Source organism: Galeopterus variegatus, unplaced genomic scaffold (genome assembly GCF_000696425.1).
Source record: "Galeopterus variegatus unplaced genomic scaffold, G_variegatus-3.0.2 Scaffold2084, whole genome shotgun sequence".
Taxonomy (NCBI): Eukaryota; Metazoa; Chordata; class Mammalia; order Dermoptera; family Cynocephalidae; genus Galeopterus; species Galeopterus variegatus.
In genome coordinates, this window is record NW_007728195.1 from 191,651 (window position 1) to 216,112 (window position 24,462).

The window sequence follows — 24,462 nt, forward strand, 5'->3', positions numbered from 1 at the left end:
CAGAATTCAGTGTTTTATAACCTAATCTTGGAAGAGATATCTAATACATCTGTTGTATTCTATTCATTAGAAGCCAGTCACTAGGCCAACCCACACTCAAGGGGAAGGGATTGATCACACAAGGGGAACTACTGCCAGGCCCTATGAAAGGGCTGGGCCCAGTGATGGTTACATCGTGTGTGCTGTTCTAAAAACACATCAGGGCTGCTTGTATCCCAAAAAATCTTAGAAAGAGTGAAAGGACTTGGAATGTATGGTGATTTTACCCTTAAGAATCTTAGTCCCATCTCAAACTTAGGATTTTAAATTGTGAGGAAAGGTGGCAGATCGTGGATAGTGTATGTAGCCCAGGTGGCTTTTTCCTAAGCCCCTATATACAACCTCCCTCTCTCTTCTATGGGTGGTCTGGCCTGGAAAGGCTATGTTGAGCAGGCTCGTCGATTATAACAGATGGATAAGTAGGACCCTAGATATAGTCCTGTGCCTAGGGACAGACACCCATTTTCTTGGGCAGTGTCCTAGATTCTCTGCTAGAGATTTGCTAGATTTCTTTGGGATGAGATAATGACTTAGGACACTTGTCACTGAGAAACAATTTAATACCACCCACATAGAGCACCTAACTTCCAGCCAGGGACTCTCAAAAATTGTTAAGCATTCTTCTCTAAATGTATGGTGATTTTTTAAAAACAAGCTTAGGTGTTATACTTCTAATAAACCATTCATAAGGCTTTTCTTTATGGCATTACAGGCTTTCTATAGGTAACTTACTGCATCATTTGCAAGAGATATTATTCATTAAATGGTTTCTTTATTATGAACTATATATAGCCAATGACTGGCTAAGCCAATAAATGCTGACTTAATGACTAGAAATCTGCTTGACTTGAAATTCACTTTTTAATGCACCTGTTGACCTCTAGGGTTAAGGAGTTTCAAGTATTTTAAGCAAATGTTATAACTCAGCTACTGATTGTACATATCACTTTATCACAAGTTCCCCTTCTCTCTGATTAATTTAACACTTAGAAACATCTTTACATTCTCTAGTACGGTCAGGCTAATCAATTGTAAATGGTAACAAAGCTATGGGAAAACAGCACTTTTTGACATAAGACCAATTGCTAATGATAAATACATCTAGAGTGCCCTCCTGTAACTTGTTTTGGTTTGGAAACCATCAAAAATGTTAATGGTAATGCTGCAATTTCTTTATGTTTTGACCAACAATTCTAAGGATCACAAACAGAATATAAATTCAGCCTCTGCTCTCATAAAGAATTAAGACAGTTTTCAAAAATTAACTAACTCCTCTTCCTGGTGGCAGGAATAGCTGCCTAAACAAAAGACTGTCTCCTTGTAACCTACCTAGAATGCATCATAACTGTCTATATTCTTGCCTTTTCATAGTTAAGCGATCAGGCATTCTATGACAAAATTCACTGTTTTTATTCTGCCCAACATATAAAACCACTGTATTCCACACCTCACTTCAGTCGACTGCATTATGCTTAGGAACATTAACAGAATCGGGGTTTGAGTTCACTGTTTTTATTCTGCCCAACATATAAAACCACTGTATTCCACACCTCACTTCAGTCGATTGCATTATGCTTAGGAACATTAACAGAATCGGGGTTTGAGACACAAATCACCAAGCCACAAGAATGCAGCTCTGAGCCTGGGAAGAAAATGGTAGCACCACAACACAGTAACTTAGATGAAATGTACAAACTCACAGAAAGATAAAAACCAAAACTGTCTCTGAATAGACCTGTAACAAGGAGTTTGAATTACTAATTTAAAAACTGCCCACAAAGAAAAGCCCAGGCCCAGAGCTATCTATGTCAATCTCTTTTCCTATAACATTCCTTTCTCCATGTCCCTACCATGTAGACATATATATAACTATATTTACACACATACATAGTATATTAATTACTCAGAAGTCTAGCAAGGCACCTTAGCTTGATTACTCCATAATTAGAAACTACTTTATTTTTAAAAGTATAAACAGTTAGCAATTAGGATCTTCCTATATACAGATAAAACAACCTGCAAGCAGTTAAGTTTAAGGTGGCTGTTGTACATAATTTTTATGGTCCTTTTCAGGTCCATGACACAGCATTTGTGGGCAGAGGGCCATCAATTACGCACCTGATTGTCTCAACAGGAGATAAAACCTAATATATAGAAGTAACAAATCAAACAACAAATCATCTGCCCATAAAAGAAATATAAAAAATTTTGAAATTTTAATTTCAACTCCAGAAAAATACCTAATTTAAACAATGCTTTGCTCCCTGCTAGAACATAATGGGAAAAACTCCTGCAGGACTCAACCTTTTAGAGCACAGAAAGATTTTAAAACTGATCATGGTTTTAAGTCCAAGAAATGGAGCCAGCCCATAGTCCCATGTTGAAATTCCCTCAGGAAAAGCTGGGAACCACATCCTGAGATCATCTGCAACATGATCTTATTATTTGGTATTTTTAAGATTACACTAACTCTGCTGTTGCTTCGTTTCGAAGTCCTTTTAAGAAAAAAGTAGAAAAAGGCACTACTTTTCAGTTTTAAGTCAATGTTAAAATTAGCTTTTCCTTCTTTTTCCTTTTCCTCTTCTTCTCTTCCAAGTGGCTAGTAGCATCAGCAAAAAACATAACTTCACTTTTTGCCTCACATTCCCTCTTGAGATAGTCAAGACCTGCCATATTGAAGCCGATAACATCCTGGAGAGAAAGACAATCAAGATTAAACAAATTTTCCCCACTTCAATGCAATATAGTGGCATAGGTGAGCCAGGGGAACCTAAGCTTCAGTTGTTACTCATCCTTCCCTCACTAAGGATTTTTCTCGTTTGTTTTTTTCTATTCCAACAAAATCTTTATCTCAAATACAGTTTTACAAGGGCACTTCAAAAATTCAAGGAATGATTTGTATTATCATTTAATTCTATTTTTCCATGAACTTTTTTAAGTACCCATGTATGTCTGGTCGGTATTGCTAAAGACAAAGCACAGAATACTATGGTATTCCTAAGTCACATACACACTGAGATCTTGTCTTGTTATCATATCTCCATATAAAGAGACTTACCCGGACTTGGCTGACTTTTGAAATAGTTGTTTCCTTTAATTTTTCTATCACTGGCACAAGCATTTGGTTGCTAGTGATCTGTCCAAAGTGAATCCTAATTGAAAAACAGAACAGAGCAATGTTACAAAGAGAGGTTGTGGCCCTACCTATCCCTTCTAGAAACAGCAAATAGATACAATATCAAAGCCACAACAACAAAAGATATAGATTTGTTTCACCATATCATGGGAGTATAGAAATGCTTTTAGCAAAAAAAGCTAAATAAGTTTCTTTCACCACTATTCTGTTCAATTTGATGATAATTTTAAAAATATCTAATTATCAGTAATATTGCTGCATATGAATAGGTTCTCACAACTTGCCCCAAATTATAAATATGCCAACAAAATAATATATCATTGTTCTTCTCTTGCTACTATTCTGAAAGAATATAATGAATGTGGGCTTCAGAATCATGAAAACAGTCCAATTCACCAAATAACTATTTCGTCAACTCACTAAATACGTATACCTGTTTAACTATTTGGTATTGGCTGAGCAGTTTTGTCTTCATAACAGTATTTTAAGGAATGTTCCATTTTTCTCTATTCCTGTGCTCTGCTGTAACAGCTTAAGAGTGAAGGTCAGAGAGTGGGAGATGAGAAGAAAATATTCTGAAGTCTTTGTAAATTCAAGGGTACTTCAAAAAATTTGTGGAAAAATAGAATTAAAAGATTAAAAACAAATCTTTCCATGAACTTTTTGAAGACCCCCCATACAATCTTCTTAATTACATACTGACAAAGAATTGTTCATATTTAAGAACACAGCCTAATAAACATATTACCTTTATGTTCCTTAGTTTCTATGTCCCTACATTTTCATTTTCACCTGTAGAGATGTGGAGAAATAAACTGACTATTCCTTAAAAAATGTTGTTATGAGGACAAAAAAAATAAAAATTAAAAAACCCAAAAAAACATTAGTTAGCTTAAGCCAAATAGTTAAAAAAAAAAAAAAAAAAAAAAAAACCCAAAAAAAAATTATTTAGCTTAAACCAAAAAGTTAAAAAAAAAAAAAAAAAAAAAAAAACCCAAAAAAAAATTATTTAGCTTAAACCAAAAAGTTAAAAAAAAAAAAAAAAAAAAAAAAACCCAAAAAACAGCAAAAGAGGCAAATTGGCCATTCAACAACTGCCTTTCAGCACACTGACTAGAATCAGAGCTATTATTATCTTAGTACTGTAATCTGGAGGCCTATGACTGATTAAGCACTTTTGAGCAAAGTGATTACCATTACATATTACTCAAAGAGGCAGGTCATCACTATCCTTGTTATAAAGGTAAGACTAGTTCCAAAGCATAAGAAATACTTTATGTCAGACAGCACAGAAATTCTGTAACAGTCTGAAATTGAAACATAAGATTTCTTAATCCCAAAGAGTTTGCAGCTTCAGGTAGGGTACTACTGGAGCAGTTTTGTTGAGTAGACATGGTATTCTTTGGAAAAGAACATTACCTGAGGAGAAAGAAGAGGCACCTACATAGAAATTCAACATCAGAGCCCAGCTGGATGAATTCATTAAACAGCGTGAGAATGTCTGGGACATAGGAGAAAGGCAGCACAAGTAGAGATTCTTCCAGCTCACTGAAGAAGAAATAAATATTAAAAATTTCACACTTCTTAACATGGTCAACTTTTAAATCTTTTCCTTTACTATTTTTTCTACTCTTTTACACTTGACTAAATCTAGCCCATTTGTAGTTAAGTATTCAACTATATACTAGATGATTCTCTCTTTTCAATGTTTTGTTTTCTATATTTAATATTTTAATCTATTTGGAATGAATTTTAGTTCATGGCATGGTGGAAGAATCTGACATTTTTCCTCCAGATAAACAGTTTCTCAAAAGCCTTTTGTTGAATATTCCATCTTTGTATGATAATTCTTTTTATCACAGATTAAGTCCTTATATATGATACAATGTTTCAGAGCTTTTAAGTCTATTGTGAGGACTGATTGATTCTGACACCCATCCTGCCCTATTTTAATTTTGTTAATTTTATAGCTTGTTAATCTAGGAGAATAGCTCCCTCTAGAACTAGCTCTAGTATCATTTCATCAATTCCAATTAGAAATCTCAAGAGGGGCTGGACAGTTAGCTCAGTTGGTTAGAGCGCCACCTTGTAAGGCGTTTGGTCAAGGGTTTGGATCCCCATACTGGCCAGCTGCTCCACCCCATCCCCTCAAAAAAACACAAAAAAAATAAAAAAGAAATCTCAAGAAGATTTCAATTGAGATCACAAACCTATTCATTAGCTTAAGAAAAATGAAATCTCTCAAACATGGAACTGTTTCCATCTTGGAATGTACTGTGTAGTTCCATTAACCAAATTTCTTTTACATTTCTCTAGTGAAGTTTGATCATTATCCTCAGATAGGTCCTGTTTATTTCTTGTAAGGGATATATGTAGCTATTTTGATTTGTTATGAAAATGATAACCTTCAGTAGGTCAAACTCATAAATAAAAAGGTAAATCACAAATAACATTATTCTAAAAATATATGACAAAGCACATAAAAGAATTCTTAAAAACCAGTAAGAGAAACTACTAAAGAACACAAAGAAAAAATAGTAACTAAAAATTCACAAGAAAAAATATGAATAGTCAACAAATATGCTGAAATTTTAGCCATAAATAAAAAGGTAAATCACAAATAACATTATTCTAAAAATATATGACAAAGCACATAAAGAATTCTTAAAAACCAGTAAGAGAAACTACTAAAGAACACAAAGAAAAAATAAAAATTCACAAGAAAAAATATGAATAGTCAACAAATATGCTGAAATTTTAGCTTCATTAATTAAAAGGCATAAAAATAATACAATACCACCTTTTGCCTCTCAAACTGGCAAAGAATTTTTAAAGTCTGGATAAAAATCAGCACTCTGGACAGTAAATTGCAATATAAACCTTTAAAAAGCTCATACCCATTCATTAGTTATTAGGCTGCTAGGACTCTTAAGGAAAATAATAACAATGACAAAGATTAATATGTAAAAGTGTTCACTGAAATACTGAAGGTATTCATTATTGATAATAGCAAAAAATGAGAAACAAATGCAACATCCAATAGTAACCATTCATACAATGGAATATTTTGAATTAATTCAATGATATGTTTTTGAAGAATATTAATAACATGAGAAAATGTTCTGGAAATATGGCAAAAAACAGGATACAAAATTGGATATAGTATGATTCCAGTTGTATATGTACACAGAAAATAAGCCAAAGAAAATATACAACAAAACATGTTAACAGTTAGTACTTCTGATTGAATTATATATTTCATTACCTACAAAATAAACTACTACCCTTCATTTGTCTTTGAAAGCATCTCCCTTCATATTTTAGGAGGAGCCTCCTACTTCTAGCACTTCAAAAAGAACATTATAATAAATTATTTTCCATAAAAAATTTGACATAGTTAAACCTATAAAGAAAAGAACCATCAATTATAATTTCTATTTATTTCATGTTCAGATAAACATTCAATAAATGTTGTAAGCTGAAAATTATAATTGTACACTAGGACTCACCTTGACTTGATTCCTTTAAAAATTTCTAATACATAAGATGAAGGCTATAAGGGAAGGATAAGACCATTAGTGATACTCTTAGTTGGTTTCTACTAAAGCTTTCTAATTTCCATCTCCTAAAAATACAGGGACCCCTCTCTCTCTCATTTAAGAAACTGCTCTAAAATGGCAAGACATGCATAGGCTTAGAGTTAGCTAGATCTGGGTTCACAATCAAGCTCTTCCCCTTATCAACTATGTTAAAAGTCAGGCCAGTTTCCTTATTTATAAAATGAAGACACGCTGATGCAGGTAATTATGGTGATGAATGAGACATGCAAGTAAAATACTAAATAATTAGAGATTGCTAGATAAACATACATTCTCCCATTACTCTCCCCCTTCTCTTTCTCTATCTGATTGATTTATGTCAACTTTTCCTCCAAAGCCTTATTTCAAAGAACAATCTTCAAAGGACTTTGAACACTGAACTTAAATAAGCACTAGAAAACAGAACACCAGTCCAATCCAACTAAAAAAGCTGACTTGGGAAGTTACACTAAAGGGGTCCTTTTCAAATACAAAATATCCTACAGGATGCCAACATTCTATTGATGTTGTCTCATCTCTGATGAGATGTTTAAAGACAAAGTATTTCCCAATACATCCATCCCCAAAACATAATGCCTCTTCACTTCCTTTCTTTTCCCTGAAAGTAACCAAAGAGAAACTGTTAGATATTCTACTCACTGAGATATTGCCATACGCCATCAGGATGGGGTTGACAGGAAGAGGAACCTACAAAGAAATTATTAAATCAAGCCACGAAAACACCAGGATTTTGATAGTGCTTGTCACAGACAGAATAATAACAGTATTTTACAATTCTGAAAAAAGAAAAGAAACCCTAAAAACTGAGAGTATAAAAGAATTATCAGGCCTTTTAGTTTTTGTAGTACTTATGAATGAGTTTGGGCAATATGTTTTATCTAGAAATCTGACATGGTTACCCTGACTCCCAAACTAAAGTGGGAGCATGAGTTTCTGCTCAATACAATAATTACCCAATCTATAATTTCCTAGCCTTTCCTTTTTATTAAGAACAAGCTTCCTTCCTCCCACTCAATTTCTTCTAATATTTGAATTAGAAAAGATTCTTTTGCATTTATCTCATATCCTACTCTGAGTTAAATCCTGAAATTTCTAGTCAGAAATTTTATTTATAAATAGTTCCCAGAGTGTAACTTAATGGACTGCCACTCAATTTCTTCTAATATTTGAATTAGAAAAGATTCTTTTGCATTTATCTCATATCCTAATCTGAGTTAAATCCTGAAATTTCTAGTCAGAAATTTTATTTATAAATAGTTCCCAGAGTGTAACTTAATGGACTATTTTACCTCTTTCCCTGCAGCTTTACAAATGGCTTTGTGTTCTTTCAATTTTGCAGTTTCTTCTCGGTATAGCTCAATAGCCTCCATGATCCTTTCAGCCTACACAGATGATGACAAAGGAAAGAAATCATCACAACACTCTCCAGCATCCCACGACACTGAAACTAGAAGGCCTGACTACAAACTTACCAAATGTAACAGCTTGGATCGGTTTAATAAAGATGTGCTAACACAGTGCCAAATAGCATTTAAAGACATCTTTTAGTTTGCTTTTCTTTTTTTTAATTTAACAGGAAGAGGGTAAGTATCATGGACTCAGGTGAAACTATATCTGGACACCTTGAGTAAGGCGGTTCCCAGGAACACCAGGAAGGTGCTACTTTCAGAAGAAGATCATGCTTTCCTTTCTAGAAACCATGCTATGATCAAACAGATTCAGGACTACTCCTGTCCTTGGTTACAAGGAAAGAAAACAGTGGTATTATGATCTCCATCTTTTTTTTTTTTTTTTTCCTTTTTGTCTTTTTTTTTTACTGACCGGTACGGGATCGCAACCCTCGGTGTCGCGCCCGCGCCACGCTCAGCCAGTGAGCGGGAACCAGTTCCTTTTTGTCTTTTTTTTTACTGACCGGTACGGGATCGCAACCCTCGGTGTCGCGCCCGCGCCATGCTCAGCCAGTGAGCGGGAACCGGTCACCACATGGGATCAGAAACCTCGGCAGGAGTGCCACCACACTCCCAAGCGGCGCGCTCTCCAGTGCGCCACCGGGCTGGCCCTATGATCTCCATCTTTAAATTTCATCAACTTTTAGAAACCTCGGCAGGAGTGCCACCACACTCCCAAGCGGCGCGCTCTCCAGTGCGCCACCGGGCCGGCCCTATGATCTCCATCTTTAAATTTCATCAACTTTTAGCCACAAGAGGTCTACTTGGTTGATACAAAATAAGACTTTTACTAAACAGTTGGGATTCTAATAAAAAATGAGATATATGTTTTTTTGTTTGTTTTTTTTTGTGACCGGTAAGGGAATTGCAACCCTTGGCTTGGTGTCGTCCACACTGTGCTCAGCCAGTGAGCATACCAGCCATCCCTATATAGGATCCGAACCCGCGGCGGGAGCACCACCGCGCACCCAAGCGCCACACTCTCCCGAGTGCGCCACGGGGCCGGCCCGAGATATATGTTCTATAGTAACTTACTGCTTTGACTGTTTCAATAGTTTTCTTTCCAGTAAAGTAGCTGTCACCTTGAGTCTCCCCTGGAACCTGCCAAAAACAAAGAGATCTTTGAACAATATCATCGACAGGAGTTAAAGAGCCAATAAATTAATCTTATATCCATCAAAGAACAGGAATTACTATTTTATGAAAATGATAACAGTGTTATCAGCTACCATTATCTGAGTGCTTAATAAGTGCCAGACACTATGCTAAGAATTTTATATGCATCATCATAAAAATATCCTGCAAATATCTAAAGAGAATGTCCAATTTCTCCAATTTTTTGATTTTTATTTTTCTTCTATTGTGAATTAAATAATTCCCTGAAGCCTTAAAAAAAAAACCCAGAATGACAATTATTCAGTACCAAATTTGGTCAGTCACTTGTCCCACGAAACTAAGATATACTTTACTAAGATAAAAAAGGACTACACAGCTTCTTTCTCACATCAGCTGGTAAAGCCTTTGGCATCTAGCTCCAATTCTAATTCCACTAGAAATTCTTAAAATTATAGTAAATTTCAATACGATAATTACAGAGCATAATCTCAAGGTCCCAAAAGATTTACTTACTGCTGGTTGATCTTCTTTGGCCACACTCTCCTCGTATTCTGCTTCCCTTTGCTGCCAATGTAAAGTGACATTAGGCAATGAGAAGCTACTTCTCTAAAAACATAATCCCCTAATGGCATCTCTCTGTCTGGCTTCTGAAATAGATGTCTTGGAAACATCTCCTGGAGGTTCTTGGACTTGCCCTGAATGACGTGTGACTGCATTAGAAAACACCCACCATATTTATAACCAAGCCTAAAGTTCTTACCATCTCCCTTTCTTCCTCAAGAATAAGAGGCTCCCTGGTTCTCTCCCAAAGTCTCAGAGATTTGTCATGGGATGATGATACAACATAGTCTCCATTGGGGCTTATAGCCAAACACCATATTTCCTGGTGGTGCCCCTGGAGAAAGACAAAAGAAAACCAAAAACCTATACCTCATTCAGACCACTACCTGCTCATATTAGTGGGTAATATAAAAATTCTTAAAAGTGGTTCTAAAGAACCAAGCAAGCAAAACAGTCAAAAGATTACCTCCAAAGTTTGTATGTGTTCAAATTTGTCTGCATCCCACTGCTTAATCTTACGGTCTTTCCCAGCGGTGAAGAAGAGGTGAGACTTAGGTACAAACTGTAAGTACATTACACTGAAAAGAAGTATTAAAATGTCATCAAATTTCAGGATGAAAAGAGTCTTACACACATAAACAGCTTTGACTAGCTAGTTCTAGAATGTCTGACTATATTTTAGAACTTTCAACTTACCATTGTCTAACACTAAAAAATAGATGCTGATGCTCTAGGGAAATGATACTTAGAGATTATTCAACAGGAGGTCTTTATAAAGACTACACCTACCTATCATCATGTGCAAACAGAGATTTGTGGCAGTCCCCAAAGTCCAAACCCCAGATTTTCACATTCCTATCAGCAGAGCCAGTTGCTATTAGTGCTCCATCCTATGAGAAAGAGAAGTAAAACATTAATTTACAGAATTCAGATATCAAGTACATAAATAGAAGCTAACCAGAACATTTAACCCATTTCTTTCAAAAACATTAATAAAGCCAAAAAATTTAATCTCATCTCTCTACTAAGAGCACCTGATTATTTGCTTTTCCTATAAAGCTACTCAAAAAACTTAAGTGAAAGCATGAACTCTATGGCTTAAATATTTTTATATTGCCACAGGGCAGTGTTGTGCCCTGATGTAGGGTTATCTACTTACTTTGTTAATTAGATAGGAAAAAGAATCTCTAATCTATGGTATGGGAATTGGAGAAGAGTGGAAGAGGGAAAACGGAGAGATAAGTCTGGAAAAGAATCTACTAGAATGTTTATGACCCACCCTTGTATCTCATGTTCCCTATCACCATTTCTCTTACCTTTCCCATTTCAATACCTAGTTCAAATGGTTGTCAACATAAAACAATTGGAAATATTTTTAATGCTTTAACTTTGTTCAGACACTGATCACAGCTATAGGGCCAATTCCTTTCACACAGAATAGACACTTCTAAAATATACATTGCTGCCTCCTAATCATAATTAGGCATTCGAAATATGTGATTTTGGTCAAGAGACTAAAAGTACACATAGTGGAAAATACCATAAATATCCAAATATAAAGTCAAGTTTCTTCCTCCTCACCAACATTATCTTTCAGAACAAAAGGTGAAGCCTTTTTTTAAAAAGTCTCATATTTTAGGGTGCTCTATCAGTTATAATATTTTAGACAACAAAATACTATCTGGAGAGCATAACAGGGAATAATAAAGGCTAACTGAGATAATATTTGTGAAATTCTTCTGAAAACATTAAAATTATATATTTTTAAGATATGATTATAATATATATATTAATTTGTGACTGCTTTTGGAGAAAGTCAGACATAACAGAAGGATAAAAATACATACTCTAAAGTGATGATAATTAAGCCCAGAACTGAAAATGTGTCTGCTCTGGAAAAGACAACTTGTAACTAAGACATATTTTAAACTTTACTTACATAAGAGATGTCCATGCATATAACAGGCAGTTTGTGTCCATATAGTGAGAGAAAAAACTAATGTTAAAAAAAGAGAGAATATAAATAATTTATGTCTGTCTATAAAATAGGTATAATTTATTACACATAGGTCTATATATAATTTTAAAATACAATACTAAACACATTTCTGAATTTCTTTATATCTGTATTTTTAAAGACAACAATTAAACCACTGAAGATAGCTTGTTAAGAGTACCTATGTCCACTATATAGACCCTGCCTGCACTTGCTAATACCACAATACAGTGGAGGAAAGGAGACCCCAAGAAGCCTCCTGCCTCAGTCAGAATAAGGCAACAGAGATGTTCTCTGGACCTCTTAGCTGAAAAGACTCTGAGGCACTTGATTCACAAAAATATTCCAAGTCCCAATCCTGTCCTACTGACTCTCTGGGCGTAGGGCCCAGTAATCCATATTTTTAAAAGCAACCCAAATGATCCTGATGTACAGCCAAGTATAAAATCACTGCATAGGACACTCAGCAATGCTCTTATAACTACTGGCTATCACAGGATTTTCTATACACAAGAATTTCTGAACATATGAAATATAACCTCCTTTAAACAAAATTTATGAACCAAAGAATTCTTTAAAAATCTAGCTTCCTAGCACACTCAAAATGTTTTGATTCACATACAAATTTTTAGAAATGTATTACTGCTATGCACAGTCAAGACTACTTCTTCATAGTCTCACTCCAAATTCTTAAGGTCAGTCAGAAAGAAAAAAAACATTCCCAGGCAATAACCACTGTACCTTCAAAGTGTCGACATAGAAAATTTTCACGGTACAGTCCAGCAAAGACACAGCCAATAGCTTCTGATTGGGAGAGTAACTAACACATAGAACATCTTCATCTAGTTGCAAGATTCGAGTTTGCTTCACAGAAAGTCTAGCACCACAGAAAAAAATAAATGAGTACTCCACAAATACAGGCAATTCCAAACCCTCTAGAGCACAACAGAGGTACACAAGTCTAAAGGCCATTCAATGGCTCCCTATTTTTACTCCAAAAAATGAACACAAAACATATCTACTCACCTCTTTTGGGTACTATTTTCATCTTTGACCAACTCAAAATCCCAGAACTTGACAGATTTATCTGCACCACCTGTCACAAAGCCACGCTGAAAGTCAAATGACATTTCTATTAAATATGACTTTAGCATAAAAACTTTGCTAAGAAGACACATCAAAATAGTCTAAAAAATTTTTTTATTTAATGGCATGGTATAAAAATTAGGAAAAACGTGGTTCTCCCTAAGCCCTTTTACTGCTCTTTTGGGACTGCTGCCACAGACCTTATCTGAGAAATCCTAACACACACTAACATAGAGAGAGATGATAATTAGCAAAAAGTTCTACTTACTAAACTTTTGCTAGCATCAGGAAGAAAAACTCTTGATGAACATGATGGTGTTTTTTACTCCACTAAGGAAGGCAGCATGTGTCAAAAGAATTTGCTATGAAGTAGTAAAACCAGTTTGACAAACATTCATAGAATGCATCACCTAAATAAGTTTAAAGTATTCAACTCAGAAGGGCATAAGTTTATTCCTGCAATGTCCCTACTTAAAACATGTTTGAAACTGTTTTCCAATATTAGGAAAATTAGTCTCATTACTATGTAGTGTTATTATAAGGTATATAGAACATGAAGTTAGAAAACTGGACCTCAGGTGTCTATTTTGCTATCTCATAGATTTATAACACAGGAAACAACCATTCCATGATCCTTAGTTCTATTGTAGTGAAAGTCTATGTAGTTTATGGAAAAGACAGAACATGCTACAAATGCAACATGTTATTACCATGGTAAATTCACAGCTGTTTTGTTTTGACCCCAAAAAGCATTAACCACTCTAAACTCCAGATTTAGATTTTTCCAAAAATAATGCATCTATTTTCTTTTTTATTTATTTTTAAGAATTACTATATTTACCATTACACGATGTAATCATTTTCTGTGGTCTTTTACCAATTTCTCACCAACTCTCACCTCCCCCTTTCCTACCTCTGGTAGCCTCAGTTCTATTCTCTCCTTTTGAAACTTCAATGGATTATTATGATTGTTGTATTTTTCTTTCTTTTTTTTATCTTTTTCAGCTTCCAATTATGAGTGAGGGCATGCAGGATTTCTTTCTGTACCTGACTTATTTCACTTAACATAATTTCCTCTAAGTTCATCCATGTTGCATCAAATAGCAGAATTTCATTCTTTTTAATGGCTGAGTAGTATTTCATTGTGTATACATAAAACATTTCCTTATCCAGTCACCCACTGATGGACATTTAGGTTGATTCCAACTCTTAGCTACTGTAAATAGATCTGTGATAAACATGGGAGGGCAGGTATCCATTTGACATGACTTCCATTCCTTAGGGTATACACCTAGCAATGAGATTCCTGGATTGTATGGCAGTTCTATCTCTAATTGTTTGAGGAATCTCCATACTGTTTTCCATAATGGCTGCACTAACATACAGTCTCACCAACATTAAAGGAAGGTTCCCCTTTCTCCACGCCCTTGCCAGCATTTGCTGCTGTCTTTTTGATACTGTCCAGTCTAATTGGAGTGAGATATCTCAATGTGGTTTTGATTTGCATTTCCCTGATGCTTAGTGATGTTGAGCATTTTCCATGTGTCTACGGGCCATTTGTATATTTTCCTTTGAGAAATGCCAGTTTAGATCCTTTGTCCATTTTTTATTAGGGTTACTTGTTTTTTAATGTTAAGTTGTTTGAGTTCCTTGTATATTCTGGATATTAGTCCCTTTTCAGATACATAATTTGCGAATATTTTCTCCCATTCTGTGGGTTGTCTTTTCACTCTGTTAACTGTTTCTTTTTAACATAATTTCCTCTAAGTTCATCCATGTTGCATCAAATAGCAGAATTTCATTCTTTTTAATGGCTGAGTAGTATTTCATTGTGTATACATAAAACATTTCCTTATCCAGTCACCCACTGATGGACATTTAGGTTGATTCCAACTCTTAGCTATTAACATAATTTCCTCTAAGTTCATCCATGTTGCATCAAATAGCAGAATTTCATTCTTTTTAACGGCTGAGTAGTATTTCATTGTGTATACATAAAACATTTCCTTATCCAGTCACCCACTGATGGACATTTAGGTTGATTCCAACTCTTAGCTACTGTCCATTTTTTATTAGGGTTACTTGTTTTTTAATGTTAAGTTGTTTGAGTTCCTTGTATATTCTGGATATCAGTCCCTTTTCAGATACATAATTTGCGAATATTTTCTCCCATTCTGTGGGTTGTCTTTTCACTCTGTTAACTGTTTCTTTGGCTGTGCAGAAGCTTTTTAGTTTGATATGATCCCATTTGCTTATTTTCTCTTTTGTCACCTGCTTTTGGGGTCTTGGTCATACAGTCTTTTCCAAGTCCTACTTCCTGAAGTCTTTCCCATGTTTTCTTTTAATGGTTTTATAGTTTCAGGTCTCATATAAGTCTTTCATCCATTTTGAGTTGATTTTGGTATATGGCAGGTGGTACAGGTCTAGTGTCTTTCTTCTACATATGGATATCCAGTTTTCCCAGCACCACTTATTGAAGAGGCAGTCCTTCCCCCCAATGTATGCTCCTGTTGCCCTTTTCAAATATCAGTTGGCAGTAAGTATGTGAGTTGATTTCTGGGTTCTCTATTCTGTTCCATTGGCCTGAGTGTCTGTTTATCCCAGTACCATGCTGCTTTGGTTACTATAGCCTTGTAGGATAATTTGAAGCCAGGTAGTATAATGCCTCAGGCTATTCTTTTTTTTTTTTTTTTTAATAAGGATTGCTTTGGCTTTTCAAGGTCTTTTGTTGTTCCATATTAATGTTGTGATTGTTTTTTTCTATTTTTATGAAGAATTTCATTGGTAGTTTGATAGAGATTGCACTGTATTTGTAGATCACTTTGGGTACAATGGACGTTTTCACAATGTTAATTCTTGTAATCCAAGAGCATGGAATGTATTTCCATCTTTTTGTGTCCTCTTTAATTTCTTTCAGCAGTGATTTGTAGTTCTCACTATAGAGATCTTTCACCTCCTTGATTAAATAGATTCCTAGGTATTTTATTTTTTTGATGACTATTGTAAATGGGCTTACTTTCTTGATTTCTTTTTCTGCTAGTTCATTATTGGAGAATAAAAACACTTCTGATTTTTGGGTGTTGATTTTGTATCCTGCAACATTTCTGAAATTGTTAATCAGCTCTAAGAGTTTTTTGGTAGAGTCTTTAGATTCTTCTATACATAGGATTATGTCATCCACAAACAGGGACAGTTTGACTTTATCTTTTCCAATCTGGATGCCCTTTATTTCTTTCTCTTGCCAGACTGATCTGGCTAGTACTTCTAATACGGTGTTAAATAGGAGTGGTGAGAATGGGCATGCTTGTCTTGTTGCTGTTCGGCATGATATTGGCAGTGGGTCTGTCATATATGACTTTTATTGTGTTGAGATACTTTCCTTCTATACCTAATTTTCTGAGTCTTTAGCATGAAGAGATGTTGAATTCTGTCAAATGCTTTTTCTGCATCTACTGAGATAATCACATGGGTTCTATCCTTGATTTTGTTGATGTGGTGCATCACACTTATTGACTTGCATAGTCTGAACCACCCTTGCATCCCTGTGATGAATCCTCCTTCATCATGATGAAAAATTTTTTTGATGTGTTGCTGTATTCTGATTGCTAATATTTTGTTGAAGATTTTTACTTCTATGGTCATCAAAGATACTGGGCTGTAGTTTTCATTTGTTACTGTATCTTTGTCTGGTTTCGTTATCAGGGTGCTGCCCTGATAGAATGAGTGTGAGAGATTGGCCTGTGTTTCAATTTTTTGGAATAGTTTGAAGAGAATTGGTATTAATTACTCTTTAAAAGTCTGGCAAAATTCAACAGTAAAGCCATCCCACCCTGGGCTGCCTGGAATTCCTTTTCAGTCATTTCAAGGGTTTCCTGCTCTATGGGATCTGGTACTTGAGAATTACTGTACTCCTTTGGTAAGGTCATATTTTGTTGGGTTTTTGTATTTCTAGTATCCCTATGTTAATGTCTGGTCATCTGGTAGAGCAGTTGCTTCTTCTATTACTCTGGAGTGGGTTTTGAGGAGAAAGACTTCTTTTTCTGGTCGCTGCTGGTGACTCTCCTTGTGTCAGTGCATTTGAATGGGCCGTGGGCCACCTGCATGGTGGCTGTGGCTACTACTATGACAGTGAGCCACCCTAGCAGCAGCAGTGGCTGTGGTGTACCACCTGTGTGGAAGTGGTATTTTCAGCATGCTCCTGCCTTCTGCCAGGTGGGGAGTGCTACCTGTGGCTCCTGCCTAGGACCCCAGGTGTACTCCTGCCTCCTGCCAGGGAGTGAGGGCTGTCCATGGCTCCTGCCTAGGATCCTGGGCGTGCTCCTGCATTCTCAATACATCTATTTTCAGTGAATGAATATAGCTTGCATAATTAAGAATATTCAAATGAATTGACCAAAATCTGTTTTGGTATTGTCAAAAAATATCTCAAAATGTATTGAGCAATAGCACCATTACTAGAATAAGTATACAGTTATCCAGGGTGACTTCTTTGAATGGGAGCACACTTTTATTTACTTGTAAGGGCTGACATATTTGCCAAAAACACTAAATTTGTATAGGCATAGATGTTTGTACTAAAAGGGTAGCCAAAAAGTCTACACTACCCTCTTGCATTGTTTTGCTCCAAGAGAATATTTTCCCTTAAAATGCATTACAAACTGTTGGTAAAAAAATCATCAGGGTAAGGAATTTGATGTCATGTTGCTGATGATCAAAAGCAGCTGAACAGCTGAACAAGACTGTTTTATAATGACAGCTGCTTATATTACCAAATATATGAAATGGCATCATAGATGAAGTCTAAAGATTAGACAAAAAAAGTGCTTTCTTTAAAGAAAACTTGAAAGAACTCTTTCTTAGGCAGCAGTAAAACTTGATATAAGAACTGGTAAATTCTGCCAGAGCCAAAGTCCAGAGCTTTAAAGGCTGGTTTGGTTACCTGATCTGGAGAGAGTGACATGGACCATAAAGCTCCATCATGTGCATCTATTGTTTCTAGCAGATTTCCTGAGGCCAAATCATAAAGCTGCAGCTTCCCTGTCTAGAAAGACACAAAATGAGCACAGCTATAATGAGCACACCTACAACCTCCATGATTCATTCCTACACAATTTAGAAAAGATTTCATATCCAAGCAGCTACCATCCAGCAGATCAATTGCTTAAGAAATGGATCCCACATTCCATACTCTATATTCTCTATCTGAATAAATGCTGTTAAATCCCCTGCTGACATGCTGAGTTAACCTTGACAGGCTGTCATGCTATACAACTATGAAGCAATACAGCCATGTAGTACTGGATTCTTCTCACTTTCATTGGTCCCACAATTTCAAAAGGGAAATATCATGGCCATAGGCAAATCAGAATAAATATAATAGCAAATGACACACCTAAAAGACTTTACAGTTTAATCAGTCCTTTATGTGTTCTATAGTAATTGGCTTCACCAACTCTTCTCCATCTAGTTTTGGTTTCCTCACACACCGACAATGAGAAATTGAGATATACTACAATACTCAGGAGGGAATGAACTAAAAAATAAATAAATAAATAAATAAATAAATAAATAAACAAATAATGGCATAGAAGACAATAACCTCATGATTCCTATTTAGAGGTCTATATGTGCCACAGGCAAAGTGTCAGCACATAACACCCAGAGGCAAAGCCTGCTCTATTATGAGCTTCTGCATAATGGAGTAGAAGGAGCATAAGCTAGACAACTTGAGTCCCAGGTCTGCCTCTTTCTAACTCTGTGCCCACTGATGAATTCATCTTCATGAACCTGTTTTTCATCTATAAAATGGAGTCTATACTACCGACATCTCTAAGCTGTTGCGAGGATAAAAATGAGGTAATATACACTATCTACCTAGCACAGGAACTAGGCCAGGAATTGCATTTTAGTCACATAAGTAGTCTTTGAAGCAATTTGCAAAATTCTTTCCCAACAGCAAATAGTAGGTGAACATTTGTTGAAAGAATGAATGGAAAATGAGCAAAACTTTTTTTTTTTAAAAAACTTTTCATTGAAATGTTAATGATGTTTCTATGACAGTGACCCTAAAATCTCTCTACCCTATTTTACACTTTTGCTATACAGGTTTTCTAATAAAATTCATGTACATATGGCATTGGTTTATAGGGATAATAATGACAAAACTTACAAAGCGTTTTTCAAAATGTTCCATAGACACTATTTCATTTTATTCTCACCAGTACTACTACTATCACTACTGCTACTTCTGCTACCAGCTCCATCTATTATCAGTTGCGTACTGTGGACCAATCTCTGTGATAACTACTTTGCAAACTTCATCCCTGTGAAATAGGTTAATGAACATTATTTTACGTGAGAAAATCCAGGATAACAGGGCTAAGTAACTTCCCCATGAATTGCACAGCTAGTGAGTGGCAAATGTAGGTCTACTAGGTACAAAAGCTGCTATCAAAAAGCAAGTGTCATCATCCCATTATACAGATGAAAAAATACACTAAGAGAAGTTATGTGACTTGCTCCAATTTATCCATTTTGTAAAGGGCAGAATCTGAATCCAAATCCCTGTCTGCTTATTCCCACATGGTTGTCTCCCAATTTGATTACTACCTAGGGATAAGGATTTGGGAAGTTTGGCTTTATTGAATGCTTCTATCTGCCATGCATGACACTAGGTACTTAATATATTTTATCATTAATTAAAACACAATTACATATGTCCTCATAAAAAGATGCATGAAAGAATGATCACCAAAATATTAATGGTCGTTATCTCAGGGTCATGATTTTAATTTTCTTTTTCATAATTTGAGATATGGTTTGTTTTTTTAACTAATTAAAAAAATAAAAAACACACAAAAAAAGCCAATGAACTAACATCCTCCCCATTACCTTGCTCCCATATTACCTACATTTCCAATATGCTAAAAAAAAGAAACCAGATTTCTCAAAAAAGAACTTTAAGAATATTGAGTAGAAAAGCCCCAGAAATCCAAAAGTCTCAGTTTACCTTTGTTCCTATGACCACCTGCCTATCTCCAGGTACAAAAAATGAGCAAAGCGCATATTCACAGGTCATCGTGCGAATACACTGCAGTGTAGACCTATGCGAAAGAAGGAATAAAGAACTCATATGTTAAGAGAACCTGCTTCTCTATCCTATAGGTCAGTGTGTATGTTTCCACACACACTTAGCTACAAAGAGAGATCAACATAAGAGATGATAAAAGTCTTAATAATCCTTGATTCAGACCCAATTTTCGTCAATGGAGAAAATATTAAATAGCACCAAACTTTGTTTTGCTAGAGACTCCAAATCCTAAAAAACAGAAATTATACAAAAGCAGAGTAAAGAGTTACCCGCTCGGCTCTACAGAGTCCCACCTGCCATTACCAAGAAACAAGTGAGCCTGAAGGGTTGCAAGTTATATAATTCATATATAATGAATTAGCATATCATTACATATCCCTACAAGTGAAGTTCATTTTAAAAGGACTATAAACATTCATCCACTCAACAAATATATATCAAATATCCACTTCAATCAACAAACACTTACTGAATGCCCACTATATTCAAGGTATTTTTTCTAGGTGCTGGAGATGTTAAGAGTGGGTAAAAAAGCAAAGGGCCCTAATGTCATAAAGGTTAATATTCTCTGGGAATGATAAATATGTAAATACTTGGTGAGGTACCATGGAGAAACAATGCCATGTGAAGGGGATGAAGAGTGCAAGTTTCTTGTAAATACTTGGTGAGGTACCATGGAGAAACAATGCCATGTGAAGGGGATGAAGAGTGCAAGGGGAAAGAAAAAGATAACAGGATTGTCATTTGATAAGAAGATAGGGAGAAAGCCTGATAAATGGGGGAAGACAGTTCCCAGAAGAAAGAACAGGGAGCACAATAGCCAAGAGGAGGCACATTCTAGCTGTGTTTAAGGGATAGGAGGAAGGCCTAGTGCAACAGGAGAGAGTAGCAAGAGATAAGGTCTGCAAGGACTTTGGCTTTTAGTCAGAGTGAGATGGAACTATTGGAAATTATCTAACTTCCACTATAAAAAGATTTCACTGGGTGCCGTGTTGAGAACAGACTATAGAGGGGCAAGCAAAGAAGCGGGGAGACCAGTCAGGGTACTACTATAATAACCCAGATAAGAGATGAGGGTGGTTTGAATTGAGGTGGTAGCAGAACGGGTGGTAAGATGTGAGTGGATTCAGAATAAGTTCTGAAGGTAGGGCTGACAGGATTTACTAATAGATTAGATGGATATGTATATGACAGAGAATCAAGAATGACTACAAGGTTTGGGGCTAGAACAACTGGTAGGAAGTAATTATTTACTAAGAAGGAAAAGTCTGTAGAAAGAGCAGGAGAGGAGATTTTTGGAGAAATGATCATAAGTTTGGTACAAGACATATAAAAGTTTAAGATACCTAATTAGACATCCAAGTGATGCTACCAAGTATTTGGATATATGAGTCTGATGTTCATGGGAGAGGCTCAAGCTAGATATAAATTTATGTGTCATCAGATAAAGTTATGTGACTAGAGAACACAGAGTGAGAAAAGGTCCAAAGACTCCACCCTCAAGCAAACATTTAGAGGTGAGAAAGATAAGAAGGATCCAGCAAGGACTAAGAAGAAACAGACAGTAGGAGAAGGAGAAATAATTAAAGTGAAAGAAAGTGTTTCAAAGAGGAAAAAGTTATCAATTTAAGGTGAGAGCATCAAATAAAGCTTACAGGTCACTGGATTTAGAAACATGATCAATGATGAAATGACAAGAGCTGATCTGGTGAAATGGTGGGAATACTAGCCTGATGGGAGACCTACGAAGACAGAATGGAGAAAAGTAATCAGGGCAATAACTGAAGAGTGATGTAGGGGTGAGAAAGGATTATTATTTCACTTAAGATGGAAGATACTAGAGCACATTTGCATGCTCATGGGTATGATCTGAGAGAGAGAGAAAATTAATGAATGCAGGAAAAAGTGGAAAATTACTAGAAGGGAAGAGAAGAGAGGATCTCGAAATACAAGTTGTACTCAGCTTTGGTTAGGAGCACCAACCTAACAACAAGGAAATATGACTATATGATACAGCTTAACTGGCCAATATAATGGGAACATATGAACACTCTCCTCTAGATGCTTCCATTTTTTTCAGTGAACTAGGAATCAAGGTCATCAGCTTAAAGGTGCTAGATGTGTCTGAGGTTTGAGGAGAGAGGGGAAGATGTGAACCAGACAACTAGGAAAGTAAAAGAATGATGACAAACTACGGTAGAATTACTGAGTGCCACTAAGAGCCTACCTGAATTAAAAGCACAGGCACTACGGTCATATGTTTTTCTCTAGCCAAGTACAGTTACAAGCTCCAGACATAAAATAAGCTTGCATTTTTTTGCACCAAGTATAAAAGGCAACTTTTTCTGCTCTAGGCTCCATAGGCCTATGGCCAAAATGCACTGATGACACATTTTAATAGAACTGTATTTAGGGCTTTAAGAAGCTAAAAACCCACCAAGGTCAAGGGTTCAGATCCCCGTACTGGCCAGTCACCAAAAAAAAAAGGGAAAGTAATAGCTAACCATCAAGAGTACCAAAAAATAATTCAAAGGGAAGAAAATACTATTGGATAAAGCTATAGGAAACATCATTTCACAAACCTGTTCCATACTTTAATGGAATCAGCTGCTGCTGAAAGGACAGCAATATTGTCTGAGCTGAATGACAGAGTCCGGACATCACTGCGATGGCCCCCAATGGTGATTCTGCTTGTCCTGACAGGCTGAGGAGTAGGCAAGCATGGATTCATTGAATATAATTCCACCAGATTGTTTTGCAGCAGGAAGACAGCCTTTAACTCTCCTTGAGGTGAATGAATCAAGTCAAAGGATCTGCATGGGAATATAATCACAAATGTTCTAGCTACCACATTAGCTCACATGGTTAACTTTTTCTAGGGAAAGGCTTTGCCAACGTCCTCAATCTATACGAAGTCTGAACAAGTATAAAGAATTTTAAAAATAAGGGTTCTCTCAACACAAATGTTCTAGCTACCACATTAGCTCACATGGTTAACTTTTTCTAGGGAAAGGCTTTGCAACGTCCTCAATCTATACGAAGTCTGAACAAGTATAAAGAATTTTAAAAATAAGGGTTCTCTCAGTATTGAGTACTAATCAAGTATAGGCTTTTAAAAGTCAAAAAAAGAAAAAAAAAAAGAAAAAAACCTGGGCTCAGATATTGATTCTGACATATATCTTGTTTTTCTGTATGTACAAGTGACCTTAAATCCTTTCTGAACATAGGAAATACATTTTTTAAAAAACTGGCAGCAGGAAAGGACAGTAGATGAACAGCTAAAATGTTGTTATAATAATCCAGATAAGGAGTAAGAGGCCCATGGTGAGATGAACAAGAGCAGAATGTGACACAGGCGTTGCATAATCACTGTTTCCAAATATATAATTCATATAGACAGTTTGCAAACAGCATGAAAAAGCCAATAACACTTTGCAGCCTACTATTTTTATAATAATTTCAAATACTATATTTTTACTCACTTGATTTTGGCAGAAGTTTTGATATTAGTCACCCGCTGGATTTCATCTTGCAGAGTCACTTCAACATTGATTTCAAGGTCTTCCTCCTCCCTTTTGCAAGAATTTAATCTAGGGCGGGGCGGGGGAGGGAGGGAAGCATCATGCTGTCACTTTTCTAGAAGCAGATTTGCCCTTACCTGAGTTCAAAATCTGGCCCCAGAACCAACAAGCTATATGAATCTCAGAAAGTCATTTAACCACACAAGATTAACATGAGAATTAAACAATGTATAAATCGAAATGCTTTGTGAACTATAGCATCATAAACATATTATTCCACTTAACAGGTACCCTCAAGAAATGGATTCTGAATGCAACAGCCCACAACATTTCCTGGAAGAAGTCTTTCTAATTCAAACTGTTCCACTGAAATGTTTCTGGTAAACCTGGTAAATTCCAACCATTAAAGAGTGAATTTCTATGGTTATAAAATGACCTATTTCAAGGTTATATTGCCCCCAAACTTCAATTATATAATTGTACGACCAATCTTTCTTCTTAGTCCCAAAAGCTAGCATTAAGTACACAACCTCCTTCCTTACAGGCTGCTGCCATTAAAGATATCCTGCTAGCCTCTGAGAGTTAAACAGTTTAGAAATGATCTTTAAAAATCTGCAGTTTTTCGGGGCCGGCCCGGTGGCGCACTGCTACAGTGCGCCGCTTGAGAGCACGACGGCAATCCCGCCAAGGGTTCAGATCCCACATACAGACCGGTTCCCGCTCACTGGCTGAGCGAGGGGCGGGCGCAGCACCGAGTGTTGTGATCCCGTTGCCGGTCCCAGTCCGGTACGGGCGCGACACTGAGGGTTGCGGTCCGTTGCCAGACACGAAAAAAGAAAAAAAGGGAAAAAAAAAAAAAAAAAAAAAAAA

General features: G+C 36.1%; 2 protein-coding genes across 2 annotated transcripts in view; one reads left to right on the forward strand and one right to left on the reverse strand.

The window, feature by feature from the left end:
- The window catches only part of SPAG17 (sperm associated antigen 17), a 186,727-nt gene extending 178,525 nt beyond the window's left edge, over nucleotides 1–8,202 (forward strand). Inside the window, exon 46 of the mRNA XM_008580417.1 lies at nucleotides 8,114–8,202. The gene's annotated coding sequence lies outside the window, so the exon portion shown is untranslated. The remainder of the gene's footprint in view (nucleotides 1–8,113) is intronic.
- Nucleotides 1,964–24,462, reverse strand: part of WDR3 (WD repeat domain 3) — a 33,465-nt gene continuing 10,966 nt past the window's right edge. Inside the window, exons 8-25 of the mRNA XM_008580416.1 lie at nucleotides 23,554–23,661; nucleotides 22,654–22,884; nucleotides 19,991–20,084; nucleotides 17,921–18,022; nucleotides 12,922–13,007; nucleotides 12,637–12,772; nucleotides 11,839–11,895; nucleotides 10,689–10,789; nucleotides 10,366–10,477; nucleotides 10,099–10,233; nucleotides 9,852–9,902; nucleotides 9,258–9,323; nucleotides 8,064–8,156; nucleotides 7,414–7,461; nucleotides 6,685–6,728; nucleotides 4,595–4,723; nucleotides 3,098–3,191; nucleotides 1,964–2,730 (exon numbers count right to left, since the gene is read on the reverse strand). Coding sequence (XP_008578638.1) covers nucleotides 2,575–2,730; nucleotides 3,098–3,191; nucleotides 4,595–4,723; nucleotides 6,685–6,728; nucleotides 7,414–7,461; nucleotides 8,064–8,156; nucleotides 9,258–9,323; nucleotides 9,852–9,902; nucleotides 10,099–10,233; nucleotides 10,366–10,477; nucleotides 10,689–10,789; nucleotides 11,839–11,895; nucleotides 12,637–12,772; nucleotides 12,922–13,007; nucleotides 17,921–18,022; nucleotides 19,991–20,084; nucleotides 22,654–22,884; nucleotides 23,554–23,661 — 1,843 coding nt within the window. The 3' untranslated portion in view covers nucleotides 1,964–2,574. The remainder of the gene's footprint in view (nucleotides 2,731–3,097; nucleotides 3,192–4,594; nucleotides 4,724–6,684; nucleotides 6,729–7,413; nucleotides 7,462–8,063; nucleotides 8,157–9,257; nucleotides 9,324–9,851; nucleotides 9,903–10,098; nucleotides 10,234–10,365; nucleotides 10,478–10,688; nucleotides 10,790–11,838; nucleotides 11,896–12,636; nucleotides 12,773–12,921; nucleotides 13,008–17,920; nucleotides 18,023–19,990; nucleotides 20,085–22,653; nucleotides 22,885–23,553; nucleotides 23,662–24,462) is intronic.